At 41.9% G+C, this 12571-nt stretch overlaps 1 protein-coding gene across 3 annotated transcripts in view; it reads right to left on the minus strand.

Annotated features, from left to right (window-relative positions):
* ipo13b (importin 13b) overlaps window positions 1-12571 on the minus strand; it is a 253469-nt gene that overhangs the window by 177895 nt on the left and 63003 nt on the right. For 2 of the 3 annotated variants that reach the window (XM_072510859.1, XM_072510857.1), the window contains exon 3: window positions 6130-6192. The exons of the other annotated variant lie outside the window; for it this stretch is intronic. In XM_072510859.1, the coding sequence (XP_072366960.1) occupies window positions 6130-6192 (63 nt within the window). The remainder of the gene's footprint in view (window positions 1-6129; window positions 6193-12571) is intronic. 3 annotated transcript variants of the gene reach the window in all.

Consider the following 12571-nt stretch of genomic DNA (forward strand, 5'->3'; position numbering starts at 1 on the left):
GCACCCAGCTCCAGCAAGACTGTGTTAGGGAACTGGAGCTGAAGCTGGATGAACTTTGGATCATCCAGGAGGCAGAGGGGGTGATAGAGAAGAGTTACAGGGAGGTAACCACACCCAAGGTACAGGACAAGAATAGCTGGGTTACAGTCAGGGGAAAAAAAAAAAACAGGCAGACAGTGCAGGGATCCCTTGTGGCCGTTCCCCTTCAAAACAAGTATACCGTTTTGGATGCTGTTGGGAGGGATGACCTACCGGGGGAAGGCCCTAGCGGCCAGGTCTCTGGCACTGAGTCTGGCTCTGGGGCTCAGAAGGGAAGGGGGGAGAATAGAAAAGCAATAGTTGTAGGAGATTCAATGGTTAAGGGAATAGATAGGAGATTCTGTGGTCGCGAGCGAGACTCCCGGAAGGTATGTTGCCTCCCGGGTGCCAGGTCCAGGGATGTCTCGGATCGTGTCTTCAGAATCCTTAAGGGGGAGGGGGAGCAGCCAGAAGTCGTGGTGCACATTGGTACCAACGACGTAGGTAGGAAAAGGGGTGTGGAGGTAATAAATTAATTTAGGGAGTTAGGCTGGAAGTTAAAAGTCAGGACAGACAGAGTTGTCATCTCTGGTTTGTTGCCGGTGCCACGTGATAGCGAGGCTAGGAATAGGGAGAAAGTGCAGCTGAACATGTGGCTGCAGGAATGGTGTAGGAGGGAGGGCTTCAGGTATTTGGATAATTGGAGCGCATTCTGGGGAAGGTGGGACCTGTACAAGCAGGACGGGTTGCATCTGAACCAGAGGGGCACCAATATCCTGGGAGGGAGGTTTTCTAGTACTCTTCGGGAGGGTTTAAACTAATTTGGCAGGGGAATGGGAACCGGATTTGTAGTCCAGCAACTAAGGTAGCCGATATTCAGGACGCCAAAGCGTGTAATGAGGCAGTGGGGAAGGGAACATTGACAAAGGAGAGTACTTGCAGGCACGGAGATGGGTTGAAGTGCATATACTTCAACGCAAGAAGCATCAGGAATAAGGTGGGTGAACTTAAGGCATGGATCGGTACTTGGGACTACGATGTGGTGGCCATCACGGAAACTTGGATAGAAGAGGGACAGAAATGGTTGTTGGAGGCCCCTGGTTATAGATGTTTCAATAAGATTAGGGAGGGGGGTAAAAGAGGTGGGGGGGGGGGGGGTGGCATTGTTAATTAGAGATAGTATAACAGCTGCAGAAAGGCAGTTCGAGGAGTATCAGCCTACTGAGGCAGTATGGGTTGAAGTCAGAAATAGGAAAGGAGCAGTCACCTTGTTAGGAGTTTTCTATAGGCCCCCCAATAGTAGCAGAGATGTGGAGGAACAGATTGGGAAACAGATTTTGGAAAGGTGCAGAAGTCACAGGGTAGTAGTCATGGGTGACTTTAACTTCCCAAACATTGAGTGGAAACTCTTTAGATCAAATAGTTTGGATGGGGTGGTGTTTGTGCAGTGTGTCCAGGAAGCTTTTCTAACACAGTATGTAGATTGTCCGACCAGAGGAGGGGCAATTTTGGATTTAGTTCTTGGTAATGAACCAAGGCAAGTGATAGATTTGTTAGTGGGGGAGCATTTTGGAGATAGTGACCACAATTCTGTGACTTTCACTTTAGTAATGGAGAGGGATAGGTGCGTGCAACAGGGCAAGGTTTACAATTGGGGGAAGGGGAAATACAATGTTGTCAGACAAGAATTGAAGTGCATAAGTTGGGAACATAGGCGGTCAGGGAAGGACACAAGTGAAATGTGGAACTTGTTCAAGGAACAGGTACTACGTGTCCTTGATATGTATGTCCCTGTCAGGCAGGGAAGAGATGGTCGAGTGAGGGAACCATGGTTGACAAGAGAGGTTGAATGTCTTGTTAAGAGGAAAAAGGAGACTTATGTAAAGCTGAGGAAACAAGGTTCAGACAGGGCGCTGGAGGGATACAAGATAGCCAGGAGGGAACTGAAGAAAGGGATTAGGAGAGCTAAGAGAGGGCATGAACAATCTTTGGCGGGTAGGATCAAGGAAAACCCCAAGGCCTTTTACACATATGTGAGAAATATGAGAATGACTAGAGTGAGGGTAGGTCCGACCAAGGACAGTAGTGGGAGATTGTGTATGGAGTCTGAAGAGATAGGAAAGGTCTTGAACGAGTACTTTTCTTCTGTATTTACAAATGAGAGGGGCCATATTGTTGGAGAGGACAGTGTGAAACAGACTGGTAAGCTCGAGGAAATACTTGTTAGGAAGGAAGATGTGTTGGGCATTTTGAAAAACTTGAGGATAGACAAGTCCCACGGGCCTGACGGGATATATCCAAGGATTCTATGGGAAGCAAGAGATGAAATTGCAGAGCCGTTGGCAACGATCTTTTCGTCCTCACTGTCAACAGGGGTGGTACCAGGGGATTGGAGAGTGGCGAATGTCGTGCCCCTGTTCAAAAATGGGAATAGGGATAACCCTGGGAATTACAGGCCAGTTAGTCTTACTTCGGTGGTAGGCAAAGTCATGGAAAGGGTACTGAAGGATAGGATTTCTGAGCATCTGGAAAGACACTGCTTGATTAGGGATAGTCAGCACGGATTTGTGAGGGGTAGGTCTTGCCTTACAAGTCTTATTGAATTCTTTGAGGAGGTGACCAAGCATGTGGATAAAGGTAAAGCAGTAGATGTAGTGTACATGGATTTTAGTAAGGCATTTGATAAGGTTCCCCATGGTAGACTTCTGCAGAAAGTAAGGAGGCATGGGATAGTGGGAAATTTGGCCAGTTGGTCAACGAACTGGCTAACCGATAGAAGTCAGAGAGTGGTGGTAGATGGCAAATATTCAGCCTGGATCCCAGTTACCAGTGGCGTACCGCAGGGATCAGTTCTGGGTCCTCTGCTGTTTGTGATTTTCATTAATGACTTGGATGTGGGAGTAGAAGGGTGGGTCAGTAAATTTGCAGATGATACGAAGATTGGTGGAGTTGTGGATAGTGAGGAGGGCTGTTGTCGGCAAAGAGACATAGATAGGATGCAGAGCTGGGCTGAGAAGTGGCAGATGGAGTTTAACCCTGAAAAGTGTGAGGTTGTCCATTTTGGAAGGACAAATATGAATGCGGAATACAGGGTTAACGGTAGAGTTCTCGGCAATGTGGAGGAGCAGAGAGATCTTGGGGTCTATGTTCATACATCTTTGAAAGTTGCCACTGTGGATAGAGCTGTAAAGAAGGCCTATGGTGTACTAGCGTTCATTAACAAAGGGATTGAATTTAAGAGCCGTGAGGTGATGATGCAGCTGTACAAAACTTTGGTAAGGCCACATTTGGAGTACTGTGTACAGGTCTGGTCGCCTCATTTTAGGAAGGATGTGGAAGCTTTGGAAAAGGTGCAAAGGAGATTTACCAGGATGTTGCCTGGAATGGAGAGTAGGTCTTACGAGGAAAGGTTGAGGGTGCTAGGCCTTTTCTCATAAGAACGGAGAAGGATGAGGGGCGACTTGATAGAGGTTTAAAAGATGATCAGGGGAATAGATAGAGTAGACAGTCAGAGACTTTTTCCCCGGGTGGAACAAACCATCACAAAGGGACATAAATTTAAGGTGAATGGTGGAAGATATAAGGGGGATATCAGAGGTAGGTTCTTTACCCAGAGAGTAGTGTGGGCATGGAATGCACTGCCTGTGGAAGTAGTTGAGTCGGAAACATTAGGGACCTTCAAGCAGCTATTGGATAGGTACATGGATTACGGTAAAATGATATAGTGTAGATTTATTTGTTCTTAAGGGCAGCACGGTAGCATTGTGGATAGCACAATTGCTTCACAGCTCGAGGGTCCCAGGTTCGATTCCGGCTTGGGTCACTGTCTGTGTGAAATCTGCACATCCTCCCCGTGTCTGCATGGGTTTCCTCCAGGTGCTCTGGTTTCCTCCCACAGTCCAAAGATGTGCAGGTTAGGTGGATTGGCCATGATAAATTGCCCTTAGTGTCCAAAATTGCCCTTAGTGTTGGGTGGAGGTGTTGACTGTGGGTAGGGTGCTCTTTCCAAGAGCCGGTGCAGACTCAATGGGCCGAATGGCCTCCTTCTGCACTGTAAATTCTATGATAATCTATGATTAATCTAGGCAAAGGTTCGGCACAACATCGTGGGCCGAAGGGTCTGTTCTGTGCTGTATTTTTCTATGTTCTATGTTCTATATTTCTGACAGGTATTTTGAGTTAGAATGAGAATTAGGAGCAGCAGTAGGTCATATAGCCCCTTGAACCTGCTCCACCATTCAATACGATTCTGACTGATCTTTGATCCCAACTCCACTTTCCTGCTTAATCCCAATATCCATAAATCATAGAATTTACAGTGCAGAAGGAGGCCATTCAGCCCATCGAGTCTGCACTAGCCCTTGGAACGAGCATCCTACTCAAGCCCACGCATCCACCCTATCACCGTAACCGAGTAACCCCACTTAATCTTTTTGGGCACCAAGGGCAATTTAGCATGGCCAATCCACCTAACCTGCACATCTTTGGACTGTGGAAGGAAACCGGAGCACCCGGTTGCAGACACGGGGAGGACGTGCAAACTCCGCACAGACAGAGACCCAAGCCGGGAATCGAACCGCGGACGCAGGAGCTGTGAAGCAACTGTACTAACCACTGTGCTGCCATTGGGATCCAATAACCTATCAATCTGAGCCTGGAATATACTCAATAACTGAGCATTCATAGCTTCCAGGGTAGATAATTCCAAAGATTTACAACTCCTGGTGAAACCTCTCCTTACCTCAGTCCTAAATGGTTATGCCCACTGGGTGTTCCCACTTTTTACATTTCTTGTACAAGGACAGTAAAGACTTATCTGAAGATCAATATTTAATAGTCTCTCACCATTTAAAAAGACATTCTGCTTTTATATTCTTCCCACCAAAATTAATACTCACATTTCTCCCCATTGTACTCTACCACCTCTTTGCCCACTTATTTATTTAAACTAATATCTTTCTGCAGACTCTCAGTTTACTTTCCCACCCAAGTTTGTATCAATAGCAAAATGCGGATACATTACACAGTGCTTTCATCCAAGGCATTAATACAAATTCTAATAGCTGAAGCCCCAGCATTAATCCTTGCAGCATCCAGTAGTAACAGCCTGCCAACATGAAAATAACAAGCTGTTTTCTGTCCTTTAACCATGCCATTATCCAAACAAATGTTTTACCACCAGCCTATCTTGTGCAGCAAACATTTGTATGGCATAATGTTGAATGCCTTTTGAAAATACCAAAGTACTATGTTTACTGGTTGTCCTTCATCAATCCCGGCTAGCTACAGCCTAAAAAAAAACTGTCACTCAATTCCCTTTCATATAAACATTTTGGCTCTGATGACCGGTGGGAGTTAGGCTGGGAGCAGAATTTTGGATGATTGCAAGTCTATGAAGACTAGAACTTGGAAAGCCAAACAGGGAGCATTGGAATGGACATGTATTGAGGTAATAGAGGCATGGATGAATATTAAAGGAGCTGAAGCAGTGAAAGACTTAGGTTATAGCACGGAAGCAAAAATAGACAGCCTTAGGTGATGGTAAGGTGGTCAGAAGCATATTTCAGGGTCAAATATGACACAAAGATTGCGAACAATCTAGTCAGCTTCAGAAAGTAGTCAGAGAGAGGAATGTGTTCGGTAGTTAGGGAACATAATTTGTGGTAGGTACGAAAGGGTTTGGTTTCACAATATCTGGTTGGTGGTTACTTCTGCTCACTGCTGGATGTTAGACAAGCAGTCTGATAGTTTAGAACCAGTGGATGGGGTAGTCTTGGTGTTGAGGAAGAAATTCATATCATTGGGTTACAAGTGGAACAACTACTGTAGAACCACTGCATGGGGTTAATAGCAGTGTTGTGGTAAAGCTGCGTATCATTGGCGTACAAGTGGAACATACGCTGTTTTGGGATGATATCAACTCAGTGCAGAATGTAGATGGGAAATAGGAAGGGACAGATCTTGTTGAAGGTGTCCTCTTAATGTGCATCTCATTTGTTAGATCAGAAAACTTAAAAGTAGCATTGAAAAAGAAAAAAAAAATGAATGCAAGATAATAGCATAAATTAGAAATTGTCGAGTGCAAACTAAACAGAAGTAAGTTTTACCTACCTGTGTTCCCCCATCTCCCTTATAGCTGCAGAGTCAGCAAGATTCAGCAAGATGGCAAGAAATCTGCACAGGCAATAAGGGAGAAGAGGTGCTAAGACAACAGACAATAGCAGGCAGGCCAAAACATGCAGCACTAGCGAAACAACGCTACAATAAGTTTAGCTAAGCACTTCGGAGATGGCTGCTCTATTGTGTTATATCATGTACATTGTCTTTTACTCGTATTCCCTTGGAACAAGAATGCACAATGCAAACAAAAATACATTTCATATACATTAACATGTATTTCAAGACATCACCTGATTAGTTCTTAAAGCAATGGTTGAATGCAAACTTTAGAATATGTTTCATGATTTGGGCAAATAAGATTCCCATTATTTCCGCAATCAGTGCATCACAACTAGTGCTCAAGTACCACCTTTTATTAACTAAATAAAAAGCCAAATACTGCCAATACTCAAAATCCAATCAAAACTGAAAAAGCTGAAAATACAAATAGATTAAAATCAGCCTCCATGGAGACAACAAACTACATGGAATTTGTCTCCCAATTGACAACTGAAAACCGAGGAGATGCAAAAGTGTACTGATATGCTTACCCAACCCTTACTTTTCAGTTCTGGAGGTGTACAAATGTGAAACATTAATTCATCACAAACAAGCTCTTTTAATATCATTTTGTATCTCAATGCAACTATCTATTACATATTTAAATGTATAAATCAACAGCAGAAATCAGTCGTACTTCATACAGGACATAGGGAACGTTTCTTTTAATCTTTCATTACAACAAACTCATTTCTATAGCACAAGGCTATAAGATGGAAATACCGCACAACTTGTGAATTCTTTTTGGAACCCAGTGACTGGCTTAAAACAGGGTGATTTTCTTTGTGTGGTATTTATGAGGGTGGGATGAGGGCATTGTTGGCCAGGACACTAGAACTTCTCTCTCTTTTTTACCCCAAGTAGTATTTTCCTACCATCAATATCCAAACACAATCTTATTTAAATCACAACCAAAAATGGCACCGGCAGCCTGGCACTCGACCTCAAGCTTTTATTATTTCTTTTTTTTTAAAAATAGAGTACATTTGGGAAGATGGAACAGCATCGAATAAGCTCATGTCCCTTATCCTACAAAACACATTGGAAATTACAGCAAATCTCAATCAAATAGTCACAAGATAACAAGTTATATGTTTATAGAGAAGGAAAAAAGGAGCAAAATAATTCCATTCACCAGTAATTAGGCAAAGTTGTTTTTAAGTGATTGTTCTGTACAATTGTAGGTGCCAAACTTTGACATAGGTGCCAGCTTTGCAACAAACAGCTGGACCAAAGCACACTAAACATTGTTAACTATTATCTAATTCCGAACCCCCCTTTTAATAACTCAGCCGCACCCTCTATGCACAAGCACACACACACAAACAGAGAGGAAAAGAGGGGTGTTAAATCATAAGTAAAAAGGAAAAGCGTCTTTGTTTCAGATGGTTGTCTTCTACTACACCTTCCTTCAACCTAGGCTTTCAGTTTGAAGTTTCTGCCTTCAGTCTGTAATGATTTTCACTGTATATTCATTCAGGTCTCTGCAGTTTCAGAAATACAGTAAGCTGTACAGCTTTTCTGGAGAAAAGAAAGAGAGAGCGCAGCTCTTTTCCTCTGAGTATCCGGGACCTGACTGTGCTTTCCTTAGGTCTCTGTAAAAATCATTCCACTCGGGTAGGATCCAATTACCGCCCTTTACCAAGCAGAATACAGCCTTTTGGGAGGGCCCTTACAACATTAACTTGAAACAATTTGGAAAGACCAATAGCCAAATAACTAATTATATCTAGGTGCCCATGTTGATTTGGTGTTCCTGCAGACAAAAACAATGTTTAAGTTTTCGTCCCATATTTATAGAAACAGGCTATTGGGTGCAACAAGTCCGCTACGAGTAATCTTTATAATCCACGTAAACCTCCTCCCAATGCTATAAATCTATCCCTTTCTCCCTCGTACTCAAAATAGCTTCTGCTTAAAAAAACATCTATGCTATTTGCAAATCTCCAGTTCTTCTGGCAACACCTAGAACAGTGTTTTTCAAACTTTTTTTCAGGCGACCCATTCCCACAGAATGGCCGACTCATATGACCCACGCCACATTCACAATAGATTCTCCATAGTTACTTTTAAAAACGTCACACTCATTGTTAGCACTTATTATTGTTGGTATTATTAAATTTAAAATTGTAATGGACAGTTCTAACCTGATTCCTTGCTAAAGGGTGCACCTCAGGATTATTTGGTATTATATCTTCACATCCATTGTTAGCATTCGGAGAATTGCGTGCAAATGCTGGAAAGATCAACAGGCTCAATATTGCACAGTTTTAACAACATCATGTTCACTCGTTCAAAACCTAACCTGACCTTGGATAGGAAATTAAACTTCAAAACTTCACTTCAGAAATAGGAGCCCTACAAACTGCCCCAAGCTGCAAACTGCTCCAACTACACTGTGGCCCAGAGAGTCGTGAGGAAGTCCATGGCACCGACTTCTACATCAGCCTCGTGTGGTCATACACTGTGCTGTAATGAGATTTTACCTAGAGGGAAAAAATGGTCAGGCGATCTTTGGGGATCATTTTTGGGGACCTTTTGTCGACCCATTCTACACCATCCCATGACCCATCCGCGTGTCACAACTCCACTTTGAAAATCACTGACCTAGAATATGTAAAGCGGACGGAAGGGGTCACCCATTCATTGTTGCAAGGTGAAACTGCCAAAAAGTTGTTTTCTACCATAACCAGAAACAATAGTTGCTGGAGATAATGTGAAGTTAAGAAATACTGCCAAGACATTGATTAGCTCATTTGTGGTGTTTAAGTAGCAGCATCATATTTGCCAACAAATTTAAATGATTTGCATATCTTTCCTATTTTTAAAAAGCCACTCACTGGGAAAGTTGGCTTAATATACAATAAATTATTCATTTATATTTTTAATTTAATACTGGCACAGAATGTGCAATGCCTGTACATGCTCTGTATTCTGCAAACAAAGAGCTTTGTGACTTTTTAAAATAATTCACAGTCATAACGATGACCAAAATATTTCTCATGTATTTTTGTTACACCCAACACAGAAGAAATGCATTTGAAACGACATTTTAAAACATTTTGGGGAGGACAATTATACAATGCTAGATTGTATCTAACATTGTAGCTGATCGTGTAAAACAAGCATTGAGGCCAAATATTCTGACAACAGCATTTGCATCTTAAATTGTTTCCATAAACAAACATATCTTTTGTTGGTACCATAGAGATTTGAGATAGCAGTGTTTGATTTTATGGGATAACTTACTCTACAAAGGCGATTTTCTTTCTTAGGTTAAAAAGAATTGCTGAAAATGTTATGAAGTAGTACAACAATCTGGAAGAAAATCATGTTTTACAGTGTTTTTAAAAAATCAATCTGTACATTAAACATTCTAAACATAAGCAAACAAAAAAGCTTATCTGTTTATCTTTCAACAAATCATCAATGTCAATTCCTCTTCGTGCAGCTAGCTTAACATAATCTAGTTTGAACAGACCAATACTGCATTCACTATTTATTTTTTGTGGAAATCTTTTTATTGGCATTTCTCATATTAATAAACAATTGTATATATACAGTTGGCCACACACACATCACATTTTTTTCTTACCCACATTAATTTACTTTATTGTACAGAGGTTTATTTTGTCTTTCATTTAATTGACCTTCTATACATTTTGCTGCCCTCTGGATCGGTCTATAGTGTCTCCCCCACCACCCCCCCCCCCCCCCCTCTCCCCCCGCCCCCCGGGCTTCAGCTATGTTTTGCTCCCACATTCATTGGGTTGAATGAGTTTGTGCTTTCTTCCTAATGTGCTCAATTTTAATCAAGTCACATTTACACAAGGAGGAGGAAACAGCACAAACTGATTCCGAACGTGAAAGGAATGATCTACAATGAACCATTAGAGAAGCTGAAGCTTTAAAAGATACAAAAGTGACTTAAAAGTATTAAATCTAGTTAAACCAAATCAGATCATTTGAGTGGACAGCAAGATTTTAATATATTTTCTGGTTTCTTCCTCTTGTCAAGGATTGGATGCAGAATTATGCCAGTCACCTCTATTGTAGAAACTGTCCTCACTACCTCCCAGTAACCCATGTTGCCCATTCCTTGATGTTGTTTGTTCCAGAAACTCTTGGTCTTTCTTGAGAATGGGGATGAGAAAAATATCAGCCATGATTGAATGGCGGAGCAGACTCGATGGGCCGAGTGGCCTAATTCTGCTCCTATGTCTTATGGCTTCATTTCCATTGATTATCGCCTTCAAACAGCATTCTGGACATAACATATTGCCTTACAGGTGGCCAAAAAACTCAAATATGTTGATAGTGTGTATCAAGTTTGTGATGTCCAGTATGCCTCTTCTTGATTTCAGTGTCCTTTCGACATTCTCATTTGTTTGCGCTCTTTCCAAAATATTCTAAGCACTCCGTATTTCAAAGGCTTCAAATCTTTTGATCATTTGGTTGCCGACAGTGCAGGTTTCACAGCCATAGAGAAGAGTTGACCAGATATAAAATTCAGATATAGTATTTAAGCAAACTTCTTCTTGTACACAGGCTCATCAGAATAAAATTCATTTTGTTGAAATCACCTCTTGCTATTTCAATTCGGACACACATTTGTCCATTTGGAAATTAATGGTGGAGAGGGGGAAAAAAGGATACATGTTTGGAATAACCAATCAAGAAAGGTAATAGAATGAAAACCAGGCAGTTATTCAATGCATTTTTAAAAAAATATTTCATGGGTTGTGGGTGTCACAGGAAGGGCCAGCATTTATTGTCCATCCCTAATTGCCCTTGAGCAGAGTGGCTTGCTTGACCATTGAAGAATCAATCACATTGATATGGCTCTGGAGTCCCATGTAGGCCAGAGCAGGTAAGAATGACAGATTTTCCTGCATGAAGAACATGGTGAAGCAGATTTTTTTTTTAAAAAAAGGACAGTCACACTCGCCATTGAGACATGCGTTGTATGTCAGATACACACACATGGCCATCTGTCTTTTGCTTAACATCGCTGCATTTTGTTGCAAACTCCCCCTGAAAATCTTACATATTCTCCCCTCTTCAGTTCTGATGAAGAGCCAATAGAATTCGAAGCGTTAACTCTGCTTTCTCTCCTTACAAATGCTGCCAGACCAGCTGAATTTTTCTAGCATCCTTGGTTCTTCCTCAGATCATTATCCTGGGCCTCTGGATTGCTAGCCAAGTGACATTACCACCATGCCACTATCTCTTCCCCCCCCCCCCAATTAGATACTACGATAGCAGAGTTAATGTGCTGGAGAGTTACAGTTTGGGGGTCTCCTTACTTAGCGGGATATACTTGCATTGGAGACAGTTCAGGAAAAGTTCACTTGGTTGATTTCTGGAATGGAGGGATTGTCTTGGGAGGAAAGGTTGTAAAGGTAAGGCATACCGTGTTTGGAAGGAGAGGTGATCTTACTGAAACATCTAACATTGAGTGAACTTGACAGGGTAAATGCAGAAAGGAAGATTCCCCTCATTGGGGAATCTAGAACAAGGAGTTTCCCATTTTGATGAAGCTGAAGAATTTCTTCTTTCAGAGGGTTATAAGAAGTTCACTACCTCAAAAGCAATGGAGGCTAGGTCATTGAATATATTCAAAAGCTGGGTTAGACAGACTTTTGATCAACAAGCAAGTCGAACATTCTGGTAGACATGTAGGAAAGTGGCCACAATTGGATCAGCCATGATCTTCTGGAATAGCAGAGGAGGCTCTGAAACGGGTTGAGTGGCCTATCTCCTGCTCCTTTTTCTTATGTTCTCAGGTTTTAATGGACAATTTGTCTCAGTAATAGCATTTATGGAGGAACACATCATTAAACAATTACAGGCTTGCAGTGATTGGCTGAATCATCTGCAATTGGAGCATGTCAAGATTTGCACTTAAGCAAAGGATTGCTAATTGCAACAATCAAAGTTATATTAAATCCAAGTTTATTTATAATTATATACAAAGACTTAACTATATGCAGCATAAACATTAGAAGTTGGTTGACCATATTGAAATCACTCAGAGATATTTGTTTGTTGTGACAAATGTGATATAAAATAGTTAGGTTAAATATATTAGTTACAGTAATGTAGATGTAGGCCGGTCTAATTTTAGTGAGTTCACAGACAAAGGATTTCAGAAAGCATGGCACGGGAGGGGGAGGGGTGTCTAGTGGAGGAGGAGAAAAGGATGCTGGGTAACAAGAGGCCAGGGGAAAGGAATAAGAAGTGAGCCAATTAGGATGTATGGCCAGGTCAGGAGGGGTATAGGATTACCTATGGGAATCGTTTATGTGAAACTTGATGCCATTTGAATGTATTT

This window comes from Scyliorhinus torazame, chromosome 7, assembly GCF_047496885.1.
Source record: "Scyliorhinus torazame isolate Kashiwa2021f chromosome 7, sScyTor2.1, whole genome shotgun sequence".
Classification (NCBI taxonomy): Eukaryota; Metazoa; Chordata; class Chondrichthyes; order Carcharhiniformes; family Scyliorhinidae; genus Scyliorhinus; species Scyliorhinus torazame.